At 55.1% G+C, this 24,855-nt stretch overlaps 1 protein-coding gene across 1 annotated transcript; it reads left to right on the plus strand.

Annotated features, from left to right (window-relative positions):
- Positions 1 to 10,682: 10,682 nt before the first annotated feature.
- Positions 10,683 to 24,855, plus strand: PCDH12 (protocadherin 12). The gene is made up of 4 exons (XM_004611231.2): positions 10,683 to 13,562; positions 18,033 to 18,127; positions 20,387 to 20,538; positions 24,095 to 24,855. Exons 1-4 carry the CDS (start codon positions 10,683 to 10,685, stop codon positions 24,577 to 24,579), a joined length of 3,612 nt encoding a protein of 1,203 aa, XP_004611288.2. The 3' UTR covers positions 24,580 to 24,855.

Raw genomic sequence — 24,855 nt, forward strand, 5'->3', positions numbered from 1 at the left:
CTTGCTACTGTCACACGGTGATAAATTCTGAGTTCGTTTTGTTTTGTTTTTTGTTTGTTTTTTCTTTTTTTGAGCCACATCCAGCAATGCTCAAGGGTTACTCCTGGCTCTGCACTTAAGAATTATACTGGTAGTGCTCAGGGGACCCTATGGGATGTCGGGGTTCAAACCTGGGCTCTGCACTCAGGAATCACTCGTGGTGGTGCTCGGAGGACCATATGGGATGCTGGGGATCAAACCAGGCTTGGCCTCATGTAAGGCTATTACCCTACCTGCTGTACTATCATTCCGACCCTAGATGGTAAATTTTGGAGTCAATTTTTTAACCATGTAACAAAAGACCTGAGTCCAGATAAATATACTTGAATACAGTGCATAGATAAAGTTAATACTTATCTCTGGATCCAGCCAGGTATGGCCTCAAAACCCCCAAACAAAACTAATACTTTTTTTTTCTGGAAAATGATCACTTGGGCCTTTGAGAAGAGCCAGGTCACTTTCTCTGGCCAGTGCAGGTCCACTCAGTATATTTTTATTTATAAAAATAAACTCCCAGAAGCTGGAGTAGGTAGGGCATTTGCCTTGTATGCAGCTGACCCGGGTTCGATTCCCAGTATCCCATATGGTCCCCCGAGCACTGCCAGGAGTAATTCCTCGAGTGCAGAGCCAGGAGTAACCCCTGAGCACCACCGGGTGTGACCCAGAAAGCAAAAAAATAAAAATAAAAGTAAAAGTAAATAAACTCCCAGATAGACTGAAAGGGGCTGACAGGAAAAAAAAAATTTTTTTTCTGTTTCTAATGCAAGGTAAGATTTGATTTACAATCATAGGCACAGAATGATCATGTTTATACCTACTACCCGACATTTTATTATTATTCGTGAAAATAACAGTGAAGAGTGTTGTAACCCCAAGGTAACATGGCTCGGTAAGAGGAAAAGGGGGTGACATTTAGCAGCAACTGCCCATAAATCAGCAGCCTGCGGTTTCTCTCCAAGCTCCAGGCTCTACTCCCGCCTGTCAGAATTGTAGAAAGGGAAGCCCCGGGAGAATTTATGTAACCCTACCAGGACTCATTCGCCTTCCTGAAAGCCGCTTTGGGAAGCAAGGCGAGAACTGGGCTGATTGGATTGGATGTGAAGAGCGCGGTGGCTTAGCAAGGGAAAATGTGGGACAACTTCTGCTACTTCCTTTGCCAAAAACAAAAACCCTGACCTTGTAAATAGACAAGAACGTGAGTCCCACCAGCCAAGTGAGGGGCTGGGCGCTCAGATCAATTAATGAATGAGTGTGAGTCAAGCTGCCTCTCCGAGGCGCTTTCGTGTGAGAACATTTTGGTCCCAGGGTCACCCCAAATGCTGACTCCATAACAAGGCCTCTCCCTCCCTCAGCTGCTGAATATTCATGCCCAGATGATGCTGCCCGCCAATAAGTCTGACTCTGGTGTTTACAGACAGATTTTCAAATTCACGGCGTAAACCGAAAGCAAAAAGACATTTTTAAAAAAACATCAAGAAGACGAGCCGGAGCCATAGTAACATAAGTAGGGCATTTGCCTTGCATGTGGCCGACCCGTTCGATCCTCTACATTGCATATGGTCCCCTGAGTATTGCCAGGAGTGACTCGAAAAGGCAAAACAGGGGCTGGAGCGATAGCACAGAGGGTAAGGCGTTTGCCTTGCTTGCAGCCGACCCGGGTTTGATTCCCAGCATCCCATATGGTCCCCTGAGCACCGCCAGGGGTAGTTTCTGAGTGCAGAGCCAGGAGTAACCCCTATGCATTGCCAGGTGTGACCCAAAAAGCAAAAAAATAAAAATAATAATAAATTCTCTTTTTAAAAAAGCCAAAACAAACAAACAAACAAACAAAAATATCAAGAATGCCGATGACAAAGGAAAATAGAAAAGGCCTATCTGTGTGGAGGGCCCATTCCTGCCGGGTAGGAGAGCGGGACCCACACATCTAGTGCCAGTTTCTGTTGTTTATTTGAAATTCAAAGTTCACCGGGCACTCTGGACTTTGATTTGCTAAATCTGGTCATGTATTTCTGGACCAATCACTTGATCCAGAGGTGAGGGATGGGGAGGGTATCAGGGAAATGTGCCCACATTTGCGAGTCAGAGAACAAGAAACCCAAGGAAGCAGAGAGGAGAGAACTGCCAAACTTGGAGGGCACAGAGGCTAGAGCCATAGCACAGCAAGGAAGGTGTTGGCCTTGCACGCAGTAGACTTGGGTTAGGTCCCTGGCATCCCATATAGTCCCTCAAGCATCTCCAGGAGTAATTCTTGATTGCAGAGGCAGGAATAACCCTGGGTGTGTTCTCCCGCCAAAAAAACCTGGGGGGTAGAGTAAGGGTGTGGGGGCAGGGCAGGATTGTGGGGGACAGAGAGTCTGGCAAGCTAAATTGTGACCCTCACAAAGCTGCCCACATTTCTAAATCCAAAGTTCTTCTTGAGGAGGCCAGAGCAATAGTACAGCAGGTAGGACATTGGCCTTGCATGCACCGACCCAGGTTCAATCTCCAGCATCCTATATGGTCCCCCTAGCCCGCCAGGAGTGATCCCTGAGCACAGAGTCAGGAGTAAACCCTGACCCCCCCTGGGTGTGGGCCCAAAAGAAAAACAAACAAACAAAAGTTCTTCATGAGACTGATGGAACTGGAGTGCCGGTTAGCATGACCTATGGAATAGCAGAATCAAACTCTATGTTCCAGGAGCCCAATATTTAGCATAGGGGCTGCCTTGTACACAGCTGACCCTAATTCAATGTCCAGCATCGCAACTGACTTCTGTCCCCCTCTATCCCACCCCAAACACCACCGGGCGTGATCTCTGAGCACAGAACCAGAAATAAGCCCTGAGTACTGCTAGATGTGGGCCCCAACCCAAAATTAATTAATTAAACCAAATCTTCATTCCAGAAGGAGCCCACGTCCCGCCGTGGGATAGTGGCGGAGAGGGACACGGGTGTGTGCGCGACCCTTCTCAGCTCAGATCCCACGCGGCCCAGTTTGCAAGCCACAGCAGAGCCCCTGAAGCATGAAACGAAGCAGAAATCTTCCCCTGCACCCCTCTCGCCCAGCATGAAGGAAACCGTCCTTCACGGCGCCTCCTTCCAACGGCTTCTTCTCTGCGATCTACTTCCTGCACGGCCCCTGCTACTCTGCAGTTTCCTCCTCGGCATAATTTCCTCCGCCGTCAGCAGTCTGTCTGCCCCGTCCTCCCCTCCCATGGAGCGGCGCGAGGCCCGGCTCGCCGACGGGAAAGCTCCGCTCAGCTTCCCCAGTGATCTGACAGATGAAGCCCATTGGAAGGCAGCGAAAACGAAGCTGGAAACGGTGGAATTCCCGCGGGCACACTGGGAAAGGGACCCGTGTGGAGCTTCTCGTCCCATCCCTGGTGCCTTGAAGTCGCCTGGTGCCTTTTGGGAGCAGACATTCTCGACGCAGACACAGAGCCTTTTCCTCTCTTGAAACGCTCTGTTTCTTGGCAACTTTCTTCCGGCAACGCGCATTCTTTGTTCTCCTCTGAGCGCGGAAAGAGAGGCCCAGCCCGCAGAGAACACAGAGGGGCCGGGGCAGGGACGCCCCCACGGCTGCCCCTTGTCTTCTGCTCAAGATGACGGGCCAGGGGTCGGAGCGATAGCACAGCGGGTAGGGCGTTTGCTTTGCACGTGGCCGACCCGGGTTCGATCCCCGGCATCCCATATGGTCCCCCAAGCACTGCCAGGAGTAACCCCTGAGCATAGCTGGGTATGACCCAAAAAGAAAAAAAAAAAAAGATGACGGGCCAGGGGCCAGAGAGATGGTACAGTGGGCGGGGCATTAGCCTTGCAGCCTGCCGACCCGGGTTCGATCCCTGGCAATGTATAGGGTTGCCCAGCCACACCAAAAGTGACCCTTCAGCGCAGAGCCGGGAGTGAGCCCTGTGCACTGCCAGGCGAGGTCCCCCAGCAAGACATGAGCAAACACATGCGGGTTAAGGGAAAGCAAAGACGCGGGGCCACACTGGCTGTGATGCCAGCTGAAGGATACTGGCTGGGGTCTAGCCGTCTGCCCAGAGGGCATGATCCGAAGGAAGCTTCCCAGCCACAGCCAGGCTGCCCGGCAGAAGGACAAACCCAGGGGGCTCCCCAGGGAAGGACAGACAGCCCAGCAGGACATCGTGGGGGTGGGTTGGCACCCTAGTCTCCACCCCTGCCTGAGAGTTCATCAAGAGTGGCAGAGTCTCCCCCTGCTCGTCTGACCACTTTGGGATTCTGGGCATTTAAAATTCCTCTAACCCTGCCTTTCCCACACACCCACCTCAGCAACTCCCCTCCTCCCCCCTCACCGCCCCCCCCCCCGCCAAATCAGGGGCCAGCTGCATCAGGGTGAGAAACTCCAAGGCTGCTGGGGAGGCTTCTAAGCCCTACCCCAATCGTGCTCTCTTCTAAAGAGCATTTTAGGGGGTGGAGAGGTGGTACGGGAGGTCAAACCTTGCACACCAAAGCCCAGTTTGATCCCCAGCACAACATATGGTCCCCCCCGCCCAACCCCCCAACCCTGGGCAGGAGTGATCCCTGAGCACAGAGCCAGAAGTAAGTCCTGGGCACTGCTGGGGGGTCACCCCCAAACCAAAAATAAATCACTGTCACTGTCATCCCGTTGCTCATCGATTTGTTCGAGTGGGCACCAGTAACGTCTCTCATTGTGAGACTTATTTGTTACTATTTTTGGCATATCCAATATGCCATGGGTAGCTTGCCAGGCTCTGCCGTGCAGGCACGATACTTTCAGTATCTTGCCGGGTTCTCTGAGAAGGACGGAGGAATCAAACACTGGTCAGCCGCGTGAAAGGCAAACGCCCTACCACTGTGCTATTGATCCATAAATAATAAAAAACAAAGTTGGGAGGGAGGGAGGCTGTCCCCAGCTATCTCAAACCAATTACAGGTACCTCCCATCTCATTTTGCCCATCTCATTTTCTGTTTTCTTTCTTTCCTTTCCTTTTCTTTCTTTCTTTCCTCCTTTGTGAAGTAAGATAGTTTTTATTGACAAAAACTTACTTAGAAAGGTACAAGACGCAGGACCGAGCAATAGCGCAGTGGTTAGGGCATTTGCCTTGCATAGGCTGACTGGTGTTGTGATCTTGGACTTTGGGCTCAACAGGACCTGGGAGCAGAGATCCTCTGCCTGCTTCCCCCAGTCTCCGGAGACCCGGGGGTCACACCCATAAGCCACCTCCTGCCAGCGCCAGATAGTCTCCTCATTGGCCACCCTCCAGAAACTCACGGCTGCTTCTCCTGGGCAGGAGCATAAAGTGAGGCCCCCATAACCATGCCACCGGACTCTGTGCCAGGCTGTTTTCAGTCAGGGCGCCCCGGAGGGGGACCGGTGAGAGCCCTCCCTGCCCAAGGGACCCAGCCCCAGCAGCCGACCTCCGCTAGCCAAACGCCACCATGTTCTAGGCCGATTTCCACATGCTGGGGCTGAGCCTCACACATGAGTGAACCTATTCCTGGACTGTGCAGCCACATTGCACCACATCATCATCACTGTATCACTGTATCAATGTCAACCTGTTGCTCATCGATTTGCTCGAGCGGGCACCAGTAACGTCTCCGTTGTGAGACTTGTTACTGTTTTTGGCATATCGAATACGCCACTGGGAGCTTGCCAGGCTCTGCCATACTGGCGAGATACTCTTGGTAGCTTGCCAGGCTCTCCGAGAGGGGAGGAGGAATCGAACTCGGGTTGGCAGCGTGCAAGGCGAACCCCCTCCCCTCTGTGCTATCGAACCTCCAAACCACATCATCATCATCATCATCGTCATCATCATCATCATCATCCCGTTGATTGTTGAATTTCTCGAGTGGTCTCAGTAACATCTCCATTCATCCAAGCCCTGAGATTTTAGAAGCCTCTCCCTACTTGTCCTTCCAACGATGCCGTACTGGAGGCTCTTTCAGGGTCAGGGGAATGAGACTCAGCTTGTTACTGGTTTTGGCATATTAATACACCATGGGGACCTTGCGAGGCTCTCCCATGTGGGCAAGAAACTCCCAGTAGTTTGCTACGTTCTCCCAGAGGAAAAAGTAGGCTATAAGATATCACGCAACCGCAAAGTGGCCAAGCGCTTCCGGGAGCTGGCTTTTAAGTCTCTGGATGCTGGCCATTGACAGGATTACACGGCGCCGGGGCAGTCCCTGGGTGTGACCGCCTAGCTACTGGGAAATGGGAAATCTGGGCAGAGGAGGCCCAGTCCCGATCCAAGCAGCCTTGGAGGTCTCAGCCCCAGGTCCCACACACCTGGGTTCCTCTGCAAGTTCTTTCATGTGTGGGACTCATCCAAACGTGTGGAGAGGGACCTTGAGCATGGCTGTGGCTATGGCACAGTCTCTTGCCTGCACGCCTGGCTGTCTTCCTCGGGGCCTCCTCGGAGGGGATGGGCTTCAGCTTCCCTCCCTACCCCGAGCAGAGCTCCCGGTGGCTGAAAACTTCCGGAGCCGTGTAATCCTGTCAACAGCCAGCATCCAGAGGCTTAAGAGAGAGAGAGAGAGAGAGAGAGAGAGAGAGAGAGAGAGAGAGAGAGAGAGATGCCTGGTGGGGGGAGGGAAGGGTTGCATGTTCAAGTGACAGCATGAGTCTGAAGCGAGCAAGCGGAGCCAAGCAAACAGGAGGTACCCTCGGGGGAGGGCATGGACTTGGGAGGGCGGGTGTCAGCCCCGTTTTCAAACCCAGGGAAACCAAAACGTGCCCGACCAGCGCCAGTGACGGCTCCCTTCTTGAGGACAACAGGCTCCTAAATGTCCCCAAGACCTCAGCGTGAAAGGGGAGGGGGCAAGGCTTCAGGGATCCCTCCTTCCCGGATACACTTTTTTAAAAAATTAGGTATTTCACATGATACGTGGATGTGGGGCCCTGGTTCATCCCAGTCCCACAAGACGAATAAATCCATAAGGAAGTGGTCGGGGCCTTCTTTACCGGCTTCAGAACCTGGGGCCTGGGGAGACAGCTCAGTGGCAGAGCCTTGCTTTGAGGGGCCCGGGGTTCAATTCCTGCCAACACAAAACAGCAGCAAACAGTCTTGGTAGGGGGTTGTCTTAGCATAAAGCTCTCCGTGAATGTCAATAGAACAAGCAACAACACCAAACACACATGGAATCCAAACTCTCCTGAGTTTAGGTTCTTGAGTTTTGGGGGTTTGGTTTATTTATTTATTTATTTATTTATTTATTTATTTATTTATTTATTTATGGTATCTGTGGTCCCAGTAAAGCAAGACGCTTCCCCTACTCTGCTCTGTCTCTCTTTTTCTTTCTGTGTGTCTCTGTGTCTCTATCTCTCTGTGTGTGTCTCTCTCTGTGGCTGTCTCTGTTTCTTTGTCTCTGTCTCTCTCTGTCTGTCTCTGTGTATCTTTGTCTGTCTCTCTCTGTCTTTGTTTCTATCTCTCTGTCTCTCCCTATACATCTCTGTCTCTCCCTCTGTCTCTCTCTCGCTCTCGCTCGCTCTCGCTCTCTCTCTCGCTCTCTCTCTCACTCATCCTTGCGAGATTACGAAGTTATCACAGGGGATTCATTAAGTTCGTCGTCCCCACTGTGGGCACTGGTTCCACGGGCGCCACCTTCCTGGGTTAATACTGTTTCTGCTCTGGCCGCGCCTCTGCCGTCGCTCTGCCTTTGGCCACCAGGTGGCGCGCTGTGGGCGTTTGGAGCGGGTGTGAGGCCAGCGCTGCCCAGCCGGACCCCCAGGGGCCCCTCCTCCGGTTCCCTTTCCTCCAGTCTTCAGACAGCAGCCCAGGGGCTTTCTGGAGGGCGGGCGGGCCCTCGCTCCTGAACTGCTTCCCCTGATGTGGGTGGGCCGGTGCGCAGGACGGAGCTGAGAAAGCAGTGAAGCCAAAGGCTGGTGCCCGGCCTAGAGCTCAACCTGGCGCCCCAGCCGCTGTCATGGCCAGGCCTTGGCTGGGGTCCCCTCTCCCCACACACCCTCTGTTGAACTTGCTCTGCGCCACCCTGCTCCCTCGGGCTGCGGCTTCTGTCCAATTTCAGAGCTACTCTACAGCCCCCTCCTTCCTTCTTTCCTTCTTTCCTTCTTTCCTTCCTTCCTTCCTTCCTTCCTTCCTTCCTTCCTTCCTTCCTTCCTTCCTTCCTTCCTTCCTTCCTTCCTTCCTTCCTTCCTTCCTTCCTTCCTTCCTTCCTTCTTTCCTCCCTCCCTCCCTCTCTTTCTTCCTTCCTTCATCCCTTCCTCCCTCCCTTTCTTGCTTCTTTCCTTTCTTCCGTCCCTCCTTCCTTTCCTCTTTTCTGGGCCACATGGGCTGTGCTCAGGGCTTGCTCCTGGCTCTGCATTCAGGCATCACCCTGGCAGTGCCAGGGGACCATATGGGATGCTGGGGATCAAGCCCAGGTCAGCTGGTGCAAGGCGCCCTCCCTGCTGTGCTACGGCTCTGGCCCCATCTTTCACTCCCCTGCCCCCGTCTTGACTGTAAGCCCCCTCGATGTCCCTTATCCTGTTCCATGCCTGTGTGATGAAGAAGCCGGAGGCAGCGGGCACCCAGACAGTGAGTGTGTGTCTGGGTCTCCGCTGACTCTCTAGAAGCTTAGGCCACCCCTGGTCCAATCCTGTACTTTGGGGAAATGACCCTGGAGGCAGAGAAGAAGGGAAGAGGGCCAAATGCAAGACCAGCTTGCCCTGGCCAGTGATGCCAGTGACAGGCTGGGCCCGTGGGCTGACCTCCCTCTGGGCCCAGTGTTGAGCTGAGCCTGCGAGCTGTCCGCGCATCGACCCCTTCCCCTGAACTCACGCAAAGGGTGGCAGCCAGACTTGTCAGGGAAGGATGTGAGGCCAGAGAGTCAAGTGACCTGCAGCCTAGGAGGCCTCCCCGCAGAGCCAGGCCCCAGCTGACGGCCCGCGGGCTTCAGAGAGAGGCTGCGAAGTCTCTAGGAGAACGCGTGAAGAAGGATCAGGCAAGGCGAGAGGAGCGGGGAAGCTTCCCACTCAGCCAGCACAGCTGAAAATGCCAGAGGCCAACAGACCCTCACGGGGCCACTGTGTCAGGCTGACACTTCCTCCCCAACTCCTCCCATCCCCCCAAGAACTCAGCTTCAAACAGGGAAACTGGCCTTGACCCAGCCACTTCAGAACTTGACAAAAGGCTAGGGGCGGGTGTTCGCTCGGCCCCTCTGCAAGGTGAAAGGGGGTGAGGGCAGAACTTCAGCCCCAAAGGTGTGTGTGTGTGTGTGTGTGTGTGTGTGTGTGTGTGTGTGTGTGTGTGTGTGTGTGTGTGTGTGTTCTGGCACATGTGTGTGACTGTGTATGCATGTGTGTGTGCATGTGTATACGTATATGTGAGTATGTGTGTGTGTACGTGTGTGCACATGTGAGTGTATATGTGTGTGAGCATTGGCGTGTGTGAATGTGTGTGTGCATGTGTGAGTAAGTGGGTCTGTGTGTGTGTGAGTAAGTGGGTGGGTGTGTGCGTGTTATTGTGTGCAACTCTTTGTGTGTGTATGAGTGTGTGAGCATCTGTCTGTCTGTCTGTCTGTGTGTGAGGGCAGCGAGGACGTTATTGTTCCCGGGACTCCATCATGCAGGGCCGTGGGGAGAGAAGAATTGGAGGAAGGGAAGCAGAGGGGAGGAGAGTATAAGGGGAGGAAAGGGTAAAAGCCTCAGGGATGGAGTGGGAGGCCTGGGGATTCCCCCAGCCGCTGAGACTGGCCCAGATGTGGAGAACAATGGGCCTGGGGGGCTGGGGGCATGGGGGCGCAGGAAGGGGGGAGGGGAGGCCCTGGTGGCTGACAGGGAGGTTCCTGGCCCTCTGGGGCTGAGGCTGAGGCATGGGCTGGCGGGAGCCGGCACTGACCCAGGCCCCGGTCCCGCTCTCACCCCTCCAGCCGCTCACGGCTGTCTGGCCCATCTGCATCATCTCAGCGCATCCTCACAGTTTCCTGCCGCTATCCTCATCCCTGCGGTGATGGAGTCGCTGAGAGGCCGAGACCCGGCCCACTCGGCCAGCTCCGGGATGGGCCACTCGGCTCGGGGGCCACTCTCTGAGTCACCGCTGCTCCCTGTGGGGCACAGCCAGGGGACAGGGCAGCAGCAAGACCACCCGCACAGGGAGAAGGAAGATGGGCAGGGCAAAGGGGAGCACAGCCGGGCGGGGAGCAGGGCTGGCCCCAGGATCCCTGCGCGCCGGCTCCGGCTCCCCTCGCTGGCGGTGGACAGCACCTCCGCATCCGGCCGCATCCTCTTCAGCCAGGGACCCCTTCACGGGAAACGCTCTTTCTCTAATTGGCATTGAAACTCCCAGCCCTCCCTTTTCCTGTAGGTGGGGTTTCCATAGGAAAAAGCTGCTTCTCTGTTTCCCCAGCCCAGCGGCTGTGTGGAAGCCAGACCCTCACATCCTGCTCCTCCGGGCTCGCGGCCTCCACTGGCTCCCTCCATCCTTCGCTCCAGTGGACCTCCAGGCTCCCGGCTGGGCTCTCCTGTGCCTCCCCCGGGACTTGGCCCTCGGAGACCTCTCAGATGAGGATGGCCAGGAAGCCCGGTCCCTCCATCACCCGCTAGCTCCGGGACGGGGCTGCACCAGCAGGTCTGGGGCCAGGCCGATGGGGCAAATGCGGCATCCTCGGAAGACCCGGGAGGCCTTGCCTGGCCTCTGAGGACCCGGCGGCTGGTGCCTTGCGCCCGTCTGCGGGTAAGCATGGTGCGGCTTCTGTCACTTTTGCTGGGGCTCTGGGCACCCTCCAGCTACCTGTTCCTGCCCGGAGACGGCCAGGAGGTGGCCGCTGTCACGGTGACGTACCAGGTATCCGAGGAGGTGCCGTCCGGGACGGTGATTGGGACACTCTCTCGGGAGCGGGGCCGGGCCGGGAGCAGCGGGCCCGCGGGGGGCCCCTTCCAGCTCCTCCGGCTGCCCCGGGAGCTCCCCGTCCAGGTGGACCCCACGGCCGGGCTGCTGAGCACCGCCAGGCGGCTGGACCGGGAGCAGCTGTGCCGGCAGCGTGAGCCCTGCCTGCTGGCTTTCGACGTGCTGGCCACGGGCGACCAGGCTCTACTCCACGTGGAGATCCAGGTGCTGGACATCAATGACCACGAGCCTCGGTTTCCCAAAGGCGAGCAGGAGCTGGAGATCTCCGAGAGCGCCTCAGTGCACACCCGGATCCCCCTGGACAGGGCCCTGGACCCCGACACGGGCGCCAACACCCTCCACTCCTACACGCTGTCTCCCAGCGAGCACTTTGCCCTGGACGTCATTGTGGGCCCCGACGAGACCAAACACGCGGAGCTGGTGGTGGTGAAGGAGCTGGACCGGGAAATCCACTCCTCCTTTCATCTGGTCTTGACCGCCTACGACAACGGGGACCCCCCCAAGTCCGGCACCAGCCTGGTCAAGGTCAACGTCTTGGACTCCAACGACAACAGCCCCGTGTTTGCGGAGAGCTCCCTGGCGCTGGAGATCCAGGAAGACGCTGCCCCCGGGACTCTGCTCCTGAACCTGACCGCCACGGACCCTGACCAGGGCCCCAACGGGGAGGTGGAGTTCTTCCTGAGCAGACACGTGCCCCCCGAGGTCACCGACACCTTCAGCATCGATGCCAAGACGGGGCAGGTGATCCTGCGGCGGCCCCTGGACTATGAGAGGACGCCCGCCTACGAGGTGGACGTCCAGGCCAGGGACCTGGGTCCCAACCCCATCCCGGCCCACTGCAAGATTCTCATCAAGGTGCTGGATGTCAACGACAATGCCCCGAGCATCCACGTCACGTGGGCATCCCAGCCGGCGCTGGTGTCCGAAGCGCTGCCCAAGGACAGCTTCGTGGCTCTCGTGACGGCGAATGACCCCGACTCAGGAAATAACAGGCTGGTGCACTGCTGGCTGAGCCAGACGCGGGGCCACTTCCGGCTGAGGAGGACCAATGGCAACACGTACATGCTGCTCACCAACGCCACGCTGGACAGGGAGCGCTGGCCCTCATACACCCTCGCCGTGCTGGCCCAGGACCAGGGAGCCCAGCCCTTGGGGGCCGAGACGCAGCTGCGCATCCAGATCGCAGACGCCAACGACAACGCGCCTGTGTTCGAGCAGAGCCGCTACGAGGTCTCCACGCGGGAGAACAACCCCCCGTCGCTGCACCTGCTCACCGTCAGGGCGCACGACGCAGACCTGGGGGCCAACGGCCAAGTCTCCTACCGCCTCGAGGAGTCCCCGGTCTCTCGCTGGGTGGCTATCGACTCGGTCACAGGCGAGGTGACGGCTCAGAAGTCCTTGGACTATGAGCAGGTGACGGGCTTTGAGTTCCAGGTGACGGCGGAGGACAGGGGACAGCCGCCGCTGGCGTCCAGCGTCTCCGTGTGGGTCAGCCTGCTGGATGCCAACGATAATGCCCCGGAGGTGATCCAGCCCCCGCTCAGCAACGGGAGAGCCAGCCTGTCCGTGCTGGTCAACGCCTCCACCGGCCACCTCCTGGTGCCCATCGAGACCCCCAGTGGCCGGGGCCCTGGGGGTGCAGAGACACCAGCCCTGGCCACCGCCAGCTCCCGGCCTTTCCTGCTGGTGACAATCATAGCCCGGGATGCGGACTCGGGGCCAAACGCTGAGCTGGTCTACAGTATCCGCGGCGGGAACGAAGGTCAGCTCTTTGCCCTCAGCCCCCACCTGGGCCAGCTGTCCGTCAACATCACCAACGCCAGCGGCCTCCTGGGGAGCGAGTGGGAGCTGGACATCGTGGTGGAAGACCGGGGCACCCCCTCCCTGCAGAGCCGAGCCCTGCTGGGGGTCTCGTTCGTTAGCAGCGTGGACCACCTGAGGGACTCAGCCCAGGACGCGGGGGCCCTGAGTCCCTCGGTGCTGACGGCCATCTGCCTGCTGGTGCTGCTGGCCATCTTCGGGCTGACCTTGGCGCTCATCGTGTCCAGGCGCCGGAGTGAGAAGAAGGACAATCGGGCCTACAACTGCCGGGAAGCCGAGTCCACCTACCGCCAGCAGCCCAAGAGGCCCCAGAAACACATCCAGAAGACGGACATCCACCTGGTGCCCGTGCTTCGGGGTCAGGCGGAGGAGCCCGGGGACAGTGGGCTGCCCCCTAAGGATGCGGGCAAGGACACGATGGTGGAAGCAGGCTGGGACTCCACCTTGCCGGCCCCCTACCACCTCACCCCCACCCTGTACCGCACCCTGCGTAACCAAGGCAACCAGGGAGCACTGGCTGAGAGCCAGCAGCAGCTGCCAGACACCGTCAACCTCTTCTTCAACCACCCCCGGCAGAGAAACGCCTCCCGGGAGAACCTGACGCTGCCTGAGCCCCCGCCGGCCACCGGTCAGCAGGGCTCCAAGTCCCCGAGGGTGGCAGGTAGCGCCCTCCGGAGGCCGCCCGGAGCCCCGAGCAGCCCCGAGGCTCTGCCAAACTCGTCTCCCTCCTCGGCTACCCTGAGGCGGCAGAGGAATCTCCACGGCAGAGCGGCCCCCGAGAAGGAGTCGGGGCCTCGGCAGATCCTGCGGAGCCTCGTCCGGCTGTCCGTGGCCGCTTTTGCGGAGAAGAACCCCATGGATGAGCTGACCGTGGAGTCCCCTCCTGTCCAGGTACCTTGGGCCCAGGGGGAGAGGGGGAGCTGTCTCTCTGGTCACCCTGGGCCATTGCCAGTAGCCTCAGACGCCCCCATTATGCTCATGGCGTGAGTTCACTGTCGTGGTGTTGGGACACAGCTCGGGCTCCGCACAGTTCACTGTGTGATCCTGGGGAGATCACTTGCGCTCTCTGAGTCCCAGCAGCGCCCTCTGTGAAACAGGGCTGCTGCTGGCCAGAGCATCTACTTGGCAGCAATGTTCTGGGGATCTGACCGGTTCAATCCTATTTTGCACTTACTGGGGCAGCCTGGCTCAAGGAGACATATTAAAGTAATTAAGAGCAAGCTTTGGATCCAGGCTGGCTGGGTTCAAATCCCAGCCCCACCCCTTCCTCGCTGGGAGCCACAGGGTGGTTATTCAGTGCTCTGCTGAAGAGGTCTGTGGGAACCAGACCCATTTCCTACGCTTGCTGGAAGAGACAGTAAGTACACTTAGAGCTTCTAGAATAGTCTGGCACTTAGCACTCACCAGCCGATTACTGGCACTTCTGCCAAGCACTTCTCCAGCCCCACCCCCTCCCCCCATCCCGGGCACCACCGAGAAGCAAAGTAACATGAGCATCATTGTCCCAGACCAGGGGGTGCGTGTGACTTGACTGATACCCAGGGCTTGACAGTTGGGGCCTTCCCAGGCTGGAGAAATAAAAACAGCATATCTTATTGGGAGTCTGGTAGATCTGGGTTCAAATTCCAGTACAGCCACCTAGAAGCAGGGCAAATCCTTTGAACCTCTGTGCCTTCTTCTTCCTCATCTAGAAAAGATGGCTCTGAGGGGCTGGAGCGAGACTACAGTGCGTAGGGCATTTGCCTTGCACGTGGCTGACCCATGTGAGGGGTTCCAGTCCCCGGCATCCCATATAGTTCCCTGAGCACTGCCAAAAGTAATTTCCGAGTGCAGAGCCAGGAGTAACCTCTGAGCATCACCCCGTATGACCCAAAAAGAAAAAAAAAGACAGATTTGATGCCAAACGTACCCCATGTCCGTCTGCCTCCCAGGGGACTTGGGGTCAAATGGGGTCAAACAGGATGAAGAATGACAAAGTGACAGTGACACAGGATTTTCTAAACACCAATAGGAATCCTTTTTAGGGACGAGGGCCAGTCCCACACCCATCTGTGTCTCTGAAACCCTGACCATTTTCTCTGGGCCCGACTGCCTGCCCCAGGCCCACCTCTGTTTGGTCAGGCTGTCAGCTGAGGTTTCCTGTAGAGCCAGGACACACTTCCTTCCCCAGCCCTCCAGGAAGCCACCTGGAGAGGGTTCAGCTGTTCTCTTAGAAATTTTACCCTAAGCTCGATGTATTCTGGGCCCCAGAAGTTACCCGGCTCCATCCATCCACCCACCCACCCTTCCATCTGTCATCCTTTCATCCATTCATTCACCTACTCATCAAGTCCTTGTTGAATGAGTTCTCTGTACCAAGCGCTATGCTAGTTACTGATGAACAGCGATTGTGCGAGCAGGCAGTGTGGCACCCACGGGAGTGCTGGAAAGAGGGTGTCCCTTTGGGATCAACTTGCTCACAGCAGTGAGACTCAGGCTGAGCAGTTCCAGCTCTGCTTCTTTCTTTCTTTCTTTCTTTCTTTCTTTCTTTCTTTCTTTCTTTCTTTCTTTCTTTCTTTCTTTCTTTCTTTCTTTCTTTCTTTCTTTCTTTCTTTCTTCCTTTCTTTCTTTCTTTCTTTCTTTCCTTCTTTCTTTCTTTCTCTCTTTTTCTTTCTTTCTTTTCTTTCTATTTTTTCTTTTCCTCTTTCTATTTTTTCTTTCCTCTTTCTTTCTATTTTATCTTTCCCCTTTCTCTTTCTTTCTTTCTATTTTTTCTTTTACTTTCTTTCTTTCTTTCTCTCTTTCTTTCTAGTTTATCTTTCCCCTTCTTTCTCTTTCTTACTCTTTCCTTCTCTTTCTCTCTTTCTCTTTCTTTCTTTCCTTCTTTCTTTCTTTCTCTCTCTCTTTCTTTCTTTCTTTCTTTCTCTTTCTCTCTTTCTTTCTTTCCTTCTTTCTCTCTTTCTTTCTTTCTTTCTTTCTTTCTTTCTCTCTCTCTCTTTCTTTCTTTCTTTCTTTCTTTCTTTCTTTCTTTCTTTCTTTCTCTCTCTCTCTCTCTTTCTTTCTTTCTTTCTTTCTTTCTTTCTTTCTTTCTTTCTTTCTTTCTTTCTTTCTTTTTCTTTCTTTCTCTCCTTCCTTGCAGGAGTCAGAGGCATATGTGGCATTGTTTAGGGCTTACTCCTGGCTCTGTGTTCAGGGATCACCCCTGGCGAGGCAAGGGGGACTATATGGGTGCTGGCATCAGTCATGTGCAAGGTGTACTATGACTCCCTTCTTTTAAATTTTGTTTTGAGCACCATGATTTACAACATGGATCATGACAGGGTTTCATGCACAGAACATTCCAGCACCACACTGTACAGCAGAGGGTCAGCTTCCCTCCTCCCCTACCCCCTGCGCCAGGGTCCCACCCCCACCCATCAGTTCCCTACTGTGATCTACTTCTTACTAAAGACCAGGTCTCAATCTCTACTTGAGCATTCGTTGTTCCCTTGCTATGTTTCTCTGTAGACTGTGTAGGAGAGATCACTGTAACTTCTGACTAACTTCACGCAGCATGATACTCTCCAGATCCATCCATGTCGCTGCTAATTGCATGATTTCATCTTTTCTTGTGGCTGAGTGGTCTTCCGGTGTGTATATGTACCACAGTTTCTTCATTCACTCCTCTGTTCTTGGGCACTTGCGTTGTTTCCCGATTTTGCCTACTATGACTAGTGCTGCAATGAACATAGGAGTGCAAATAAATGTCTTTTCTGGAGAGAGTTTGGGGCCCTGGAGCTGACGCCAAGAAGTAGAATCGCTGGACCATATGGGAGATTGACTCCTAATTTTTTGAGAATTGCCTAGAGCAGTTAGCATTTTCCCCCCACCCCCGCCCCCAGTGGAGAGTACCAGAAAAGCTCCTAATGCCAGGCTGGCCGTGATCCTTGAGCCAGAGGGGGCACATGAGCGTCAACAGCACGTGACAGCAGGTGCTTATCACTAGGTCTATAAGCCCGTGATTTATATGCTTTTGCATTATCACTCTTTTTCTTTTGTCATACCCAGCTATGCACAGGGGTTACTCCTGGCTCATGCACTCAGGAATTGCTCCTGGTGTTGCTCAGGGGACCATATGGGATATTGGGAATTCGAACCTGGGTCAGCTGCGTGCAAGGCAAACACTCTACCCACTGTGCTATCGCTCCAGCCCCACATTATGTCTTCTTGACTACTGAAAAACTGAAGCTAGGATACCAGAAGTAATCCTCCAGGGGGCTGGAGTGAGAGTATAGTGGGGAGGGAGCTGGTCTTGCATGTGACTGACCCAGGTTTGATTCCTGGCATCCCATGTGGTCCCCCAAGCCCTGCCTGGAGTGGTCCTTCAGCACAGAGCCTGGAGTAAGCCCAGAGCACACCAGAGGTGACCCCCAAACAACAAAAACAAACAAACAAAAATCCTGCTCACTTGTCTATGAGATAAAAGAGAAAAGATCTTGAACTACAACTTGATCCCCACACTTGGTCTTGTCCAGCACAAGGCCCTGACCTCCCCCCCCACCCCTGCCCCATTCTTCTGCATTCCGGAAGCCCCACCGTCTCTTCTCTAGCCTATGGTGTCTGAAGTCCTTCACCCCTTGCCCAAACCCTCACCTTCTCTCTACTTACTAAACTTCTGCGGAAATTTTAGGTGTCAGCAGAGGGTCCCTGACATGTTATAGGAACTCAAGAACCGGGGCTTTTGTTTTGCTTTCTTACAGCTCCCAGCTGTGTGAAATGTATCCCCAGCTCCATGCTCGGGTCACTCTTAGCAGGGCTCGGGACTCATGCCTGCAGACTCAGACCAGGAGGCTCTCCCCCCAAGCCCCAGAAGCAGGCTCTGAGATTGTGCCACCTCCACTTCCTCCTGCGGTGTTCTCCTTCCTGTTGAATGAATGAACGGATGGTTAGAGACACCATTTTTGCCCTCTCCTACAACTTCGTTTACATCTGACCCACTGAAAAATTGGCTCAGTAAATACTGTGGCCGGGGAGGAAATAACCCTTAAAACAATCCTTATCCAAGTAAGAATTAAATTATGGCCAGGAAATGCCCTTTCACCTCCAGCCACAGACGCTCCCCAAAGCGGGTCACCTGGAAGAAACGAGAAGGAGGACATGGCTTCAGAGGGTCGTGGGGGTTGCAAGTCATGGTGGGTGTGTGGAAGGGAGTGTGAGGCGGGGGGAACCTGCCCGCATAGGTCCGGACCTCTGTCCCCATCCCCTCCCCCGCTGGTCACACAAACATCTGAAGGCGGAGGAAAGGCTATAAAAAGCAAGCGATGGCGCTGAGGGAAACATCCGGGCGAGGAAGTGTGCGGGGTCGGAATTGTGTGGAGTCAACAGATTTTTCCTGTCTTGTAGCAAATCTCCCAGCTGCTGTCCTTGCTGCACCAGGGACAATTCCAGCCCAAGCCCAACCACCGGGGAAATAAGTACTCAGCCAAGCCGGGCTGCAGGTAAGCACGCGGAGCTCCGGCCAGCCTCTGCTCACGTGAGGACCGGGCTGCACGCGTTCCCCCCTGGGGAGCAGGCCCCCGGCCAGCACCCGTATTCTCCCTCCGGGAAGCTTGATCCTGGAGCGAGAACTATAAATACTGCGTTTATAGTATTTACAGGGCCTGGAGTCACCGAGGAAATGACTTCATCCCCGGGGCCCCTTCTGTCCGCCGATGACAGAGGTGCTGAGCTACGGACTTTAAATCTGGAATCTTGGGCTTCTTTCCCGGCTCTTGGCCCCTAGCACGGGATGGAGGCTGGGGGACGAGGGGGTGTGGGCGAGCAGGTGGCGTGTTCCTGTGGTCTGTCTCGAATCTAAGCGTTGTCAAGAGGACAGCTGCTCTAACTCCTGCCCCAACTTAGGCTCTAAAGTTGATTTTTGGCTTTTTTTTTTTTTTTTTGCCCCGGGATGGGGGAAGTGGCCCATGGTCGTCAGGGTCCTGTGGTACTCAGGAAACCAGGCGGATCAAACCCAAGCCCGCTGACTGCGGAGAACACACACAGACCTTTCGGCCTTCTCACTGGCCCGCCCCGGCTCTGTCCAAGAGAAGGCGTCAGATCACCCCTCCTGGTTAGGGTTCCTAACTGAGGAAACAAAGGTTTTACTCTCCAGTGGCGACAGGATGAGGATTCAAGCCCATAACCCAAAGCCTGGCGCTTCCTTCCCCACCAACGCTAAGTTCCTTCCCATCAGTGACTTTGATCAGGGTGGCACAGCCAGTAGATGGCAAAGTAGGGACCACGTTCTCAGGGCCCCTGATTCCCGATTCAGTGCTCTTATAAGACCAGCTTATAGCTTCTTTTTTTTTTTTTTTTTTTTTGCAAAGCTGATGGGAAGGAATCTAGAGCTGCCACGGGGACACGGTCTCCTGAGTCCAGTGAGCCTGGCTTTGAATTCACTTAATCCACAGGGACCCAGAAGAGCTGGGTATTCCTACAAGTCTTGGTTTTTCTCACCTATGCTGGAGAGGTGGAATGACCCTGGACAGATGTGACAGATTTGGCGGGAGGAGGTGTATGCTCCTATAGAGCGTGAGGCCTGGTTCAGAGCAATTGTTCAATAACATCCGTTGCTGCCATTTGCAAACTTGCCCCTTCCCAGCAGGTCCCATCAGTGGAAAAGATAGAAAACAGCAGAAAGGAGCCCCGGCCTCAAAGTGACCCAGGCAGTGTTTTCAGCTTCTGAGATGAGGGGGCTGAACCCCAGAAACGCACTCATCAGGGGCCAGGGAGGCTAGAGCCAGTGAGAGACGAGTAGGAGGTTCTGAGTAGCTGGATCCTCTGTAGACTGTAGACACCCTTCTGGAGGGGTTTGACCTCAACCAGGGGAGAAGGGAATATTCCTCCTTCCACTAAGCTTTTACTAAGTACTTCTGCTGTGACAAGCCCTGTTTCTGAGCTCTGATGGAGAGCATAAAGGTCTCTGCCTTTTCAAGAGCTCAAATTTGGATGGGTGGTTGGCGGATAAATGGAATGTGTGGTTGGGGAGTGAATGAGTGGATGTGATAGATGGGTGGGTGGGTCTATGGGTGAGTGGGTGGATGGGTGAGTGAGTGGATAGATGGGTGATGGTTGATGGATGAATGAATGAATGGAGGGAGGTGGATGGATGGGTGGATGGATGGGTGTGTGGGTCTATGAGTGGGTGGATGGGTGAGTGAGTAGATGGATGGATGGATGGATGGATGGTGAATGAATGAATGAATGAATGGGGAGCGGATGGGTGGTGGTGGATGTGCAAATGGATGAGTGGATGGGTGGGGAATAGGTGGGTGTACAAATGGAGAGAAGGGGCAAAGAGGAAGAGAGAGAGGGATAGGTGGGTGAGCGGGTGGACAGGAGAGATGGAAGGATGGATCACTATGTTCGTTTTAGCAAAGTTTTCTAAATTCCTCGTCTGTGTCAGGCAAAGGGAAAGACAAAGTGGAAAATCCTATGGAAGCACTACAGTTGCGCCCATATGCCGAGGGCTTACCAAGTGCCAGGCACTGTTCTAAGCCCTTTGCCTCATTTTATACTGTAATATCTCACAGAGAGGGTGCTGTTTACTACCCGCATGTCACAGAGGGGGAAACGGGCTCAGAGTAGGGGGAAGGACTGGAGTCCCAGAAGCCGGGCCAGGCTCTGGATCCAGGTGCCTGTCTGAGTGAAGCAGCTGGGGAGCAGGGAAGAACACATCTGTCCGCTGTCCACTCACGGACCAGGGGCTTCCCTTTCAGGAGCACAGGCCCAGACACCGACAGCCCAGGCAGCAGGGCTGGGGGCCAGGCAGAGGCTGACCACGAGGATGGGCCCTCGGACCCTGAAGAGGACCTCTCTGTGAAGCAGCTGCTGGAAGAAGAGCTCTCGAGCCTGCTGGACCCCCACACAGGTAGGGACTGGATGTCCCTGGATGTCCCTGGATATCCCTGCACCAGCACCCACCCTCCCCCGCCCCCCGCCACTGTGTCCCCTTTCAAGGCCAGGCTTCAGAGTTCAGCCACTCTGCTTCTGAGGAGGATTTTTGGCAACATTTTCCTTCCTCTGGAACCAGCCCCACCCAGAGTCTCTTAATCATCTTTTTTTTCTTTCTTTTTTTGGGTCACACCCAGCAATGCACAGTGTGCACTCAGGAATCACCGCACTCAGGAATTATTCCTGGAGGTGCTCGGGGGACCATATGGGATGCTGGGAATCAAACCCAGGTCGGCCTCGTGCAAGGCAAATGCCCTACCTGCTGTGCTATTGCTCCAGCCCCTCTTAATCATCTTAATCATCTACTAGTGCTTACTCATCTACTTGGTTGATTTTTAAGACCATCCTAAGAATAACGAAGCACAACTGAGCCCCTGTGCACCCCAGATACTGAGGAAGCCTTTTGGACACAGTCAGTCGTGTAAGTCTCCAAGCTGGCCGTGTAGGTAAATATTAGGGCTCAGGTTAGTGATAAACAAACTATGAGGCCCAGGGAGATCAGTAAGCACCCCAAGCCGTGAGTTTGGCAGTGATGAAGGGACGCCCCGGGGTTGGAGGGGGGAAGACCTCTGGGCCCCCTAAAACATTCACTCGCATTTAAAAAAATTTTGTTTAAATATCCTTCCATCCTGGGAACTGCAGCAACTTTTAATGGGATACCATTTTTTTTTCTTTTTGGGTCACACCCAGCAATACACAGGGGTCAGTCCTGGCTCATGCACTCAGAAATCACCACTGGCGGTGCTCAGGGGACCATATGGGATGCTGGGAATCGAACCCGAGTCGGCCGCATGCAAGGCAAACGCCCTAGCCGCTGTGCTATTGCTCCAGCCCCTGGGATACCATTTCTAATCCAAAAATCCAGCATTATTTTTTCCTAAAGAAATAATTAATGTTGACAGTAAATGAATCATATGAACTTTAATTCAGGAACCGGCTAGCTGCACCCCCAACCCAGACCTGGCTGTGAAGGCCAGCCGATTTCCTTAAGTAACACACACACCAAGCATCAGTGGATCCTCTGATCTTTTCTGTTTCTGTAGACAAAGGCTCTTTCTCGTCTGAACATACCCTGTGTGCCCTTAATATGCTAAGGGCATGGCCGGGACGTTCCTTTGCTCGATTAAAAAAAATAGCTCACATTTATTGAGCCCTTTCTGCAGCTCCCACCATATTCTAAGTGCCTCGTGAGAAAATCCTATGAGATGCGGCTATTCATTATCCCCTTTCATAAAGGGAAAATCCGAGGGGCAGGGATGTTTAATAATTTTTCCAGGTTGTCTAGCCAGTGGTAATTATCACCACCACCGTTGGCCCTAGGTTAAAATTAAGTAAAGTTAAATTGAATTAAAATGAAGTAAAATATTTTTTTTTTTATCCCTCAACCATGCTGGAGCCATTTCAAAGGCTCAGGATAAGCCCAGCAAACCGTGGCTAAGACTTTGGTTGCAATATAGAGAAAGGTTGTGGGACACCACCGCCCTGAGTGTCAGAGGGTGAGTGAGGCCAGTCTAGCCACCGGGCTCATATGGAAGCAGCCATCTTCATCCAGAAGTGCCTTGAGGGGCCCAAACAGATAGTACAATGGATAGAGCACTTTCCTTGCATGCGGCCAACTCTGGTACGCCACATGCATCCCATATGGTCCCCTGAGCACTGCCAGGAGTAATTCTTGAGTGTAGAGTCAGGAGGAACCCCTGAGCATGGCCAGGTGTGGCCCAAAGACTAAAACAACAACAACAAAAGAGATGTGCCTTGAGGATAAAATGCACTCTCGAGTTTGAAGAGAGTATGGCAAAGGGATGCAAGACCCCTCAACTGGGGCTGAAGAGATAGTACAGCGGGGAGAGCCTTGCATGTGCCAACCCAGGTTGATCCCCGGCATCCCATGTGGTCCCCTAAGCACCACCAAGAGTGACCCCTGAGCGCAGAGCCAGGTGTAGCCCAAATCAATCCCCCCACACAAAATATAAGACATCTCAACAATTCTTTTTTTTTTTTCTTTTTGGGTCACACCCGGCGATGCTCAGGGCTGGCTGACTCCTGGCTCTGCACTCAGGAATCACTCCTGGCGGTGCTCAGGGGACCATATGGGATGCTGGGAATCGAACCCGGGTAGGCCGCGTGCAAGGCAAAAGCCCTACCCGCTGTGCTATCACTCCAGCCACTCAACAATTCTTAAGATATCAATCACATAATAAGATGAGGATATTAAATATAAAACAATTTCGGGACAGGGGTCTAATACAGGAGAAGGCCACTTGCCTTGCATGTGCCCAGCACTGCGGATGGCTCTCGGGCACCGCCATAGTTACCCCAGAGCACAAAGTCCCAAGAAGCCTCTGAGCACTGTGAATGTGGCCCAATAACCCCCAGATATCAGGATTCATGTTTATGTTCAGTGGACCATGTCCAGCGGCCAGGAGCCCCACTCATGCTCGCCAATCCACAGATGAGGCAAGGCGGAGACTCAATTATCAGATACACCATGATTTGCTCTATTTTGGAATAAATGTTTCAAGTCACAAAAGTACTCTTTGGATAAAGTACGCTAGTAGATAAGAATGACTAGCTTTGGGGCTGGAGCAATAGCACAGCAGGTAGGGTGTTTTTCCTTGCACACAGCTGACCTGGGTTTGATTCCCAGCATCCCAAATGGTCCCTCTGAGCACCATCAGGAGCGATTCCTGAGTGCAGAGCCAGGAGTAACACTTGTGCATCGCCGGGTGTAGACCCAAAAAGAAAAAAAATAATAAAGAATAACTAGCCTCGGCCTGGGGATGGTCTCAGCCATCCACATCCACATCGTCCACAGCCCCTCCTGGACTCTGACACGGAAGTAGCATCTCTTACACAAACGGCCAATAGACGTCAGAGTAGATGCTGGACCCCACCCCCGCCCGGTCTTTCAAAACAGAAAGACGGTTCCTGAGCCACGAGGTTTATAGTCTGTCCCCCAGCCCCTCCTCTGTCCATAGGCCCGGGGCCAGTGCTCGAAGGGAACAGCGGGGTGCTACGGCATTAGGTATCTCACAACCCTTTTCTGCCACAGCCTTTGAGCCGGCTGCCCTCCCTAGCCTGCTGACCGGCCAGGCTTCCTGAAGCACAAGGCCTCTGGGTGACGATGTAGACCTTTAGCAGGGCCCGGACGCCCACAGGCCACTGCGGCCTCCAGACGGGAAGTCCCCCCTTTCTACCCCGGGAGCACACACACAAACACTTCACGGCCCGGACATTCCCCAGGAGCGAGCCAGTGTCTGGAGCGGGGCCTTCCTCCTCCTCCGGCCTCCTGGCCTCTCAGCTCCCGTGCGAGCTCCCGCTGGGCCTTCCTGCCCAGCCACTTCCCCATCAGGGCCTCTTCCTTCCCGTCCCCCCGTGGTGTCCCCCCCGCAGCTGCCCCGTCCGTCGTCCCCCCGCCATGTCCCTTCCTTCCTTTGTCCTGTGCCTGGACTGTCGCTGACTGCCCCCCACAGGCCTTTCCCTGGACCGGCTCAGCACCCCTGACCCGGCCTGGATGGCGAGACTCTCCTTACCCCTGGCCACCAACTACCGGGACAACGTGTGCTCGGCCGACGCGGCGGCCTCCGAGGAGCCCAGAACCTTCCAGACGTTCGGCAAGGCGGCGGGGCCGGAGCTGAGCGCCACCGGCACGCGGCTGGCCAGCACCTTCCTGTCGGAGATGAGCTCGCTCTTGGAGCTGCTGCTGGAGCGGCCCAGCGTGCCCGTGGAGGCCGCGTCCGAGGTGCTGCGGAGGCTCTCGGTCTGCGGCAGGACCCTCAGCCTAGACCTGGCCACCAGCGGGGCCTCGGGCACAGAAGCCCAGGGCAACCCCGCGGGGAGGGCGGAGGCCGAGGGCAGGACCAGCGGCAGCAGAGGCCTGTGGGTGGCGGAACCGGGCGCCTGGGGAGGAGGCACACCACCGGGCCCTGCGCATCCTGGCCCCCGAGCTGGTTGCTAGAACCTCGAACTCATGGACCACAAGGGAGCCGAGCACGTGGCAGGGGCCGGCGGTGGAAATGGGGGCTCAGCCCTCATGCCTCCCCGACCGAAGTAGCAGCCCCTCGATCGGGGCTGGCTCTGCCTGTGAATTTTCCCCAAGACGGAGACCGCCGGGGGCTGAGAGACTGTTTGCTGGCAGCACACACGAAAGCGTGAGTGTGTCCATGGCGGTGCGGGTGCCCAGGAGAGCGGCGGGCAGGGGAGGACGGCCTGGCTCGCTGGGCAACGCTCTCCA

This window comes from Sorex araneus, chromosome 6, assembly GCF_027595985.1.
Source record: "Sorex araneus isolate mSorAra2 chromosome 6, mSorAra2.pri, whole genome shotgun sequence".
NCBI classification, from domain to species: Eukaryota; Metazoa; Chordata; class Mammalia; order Eulipotyphla; family Soricidae; genus Sorex; species Sorex araneus.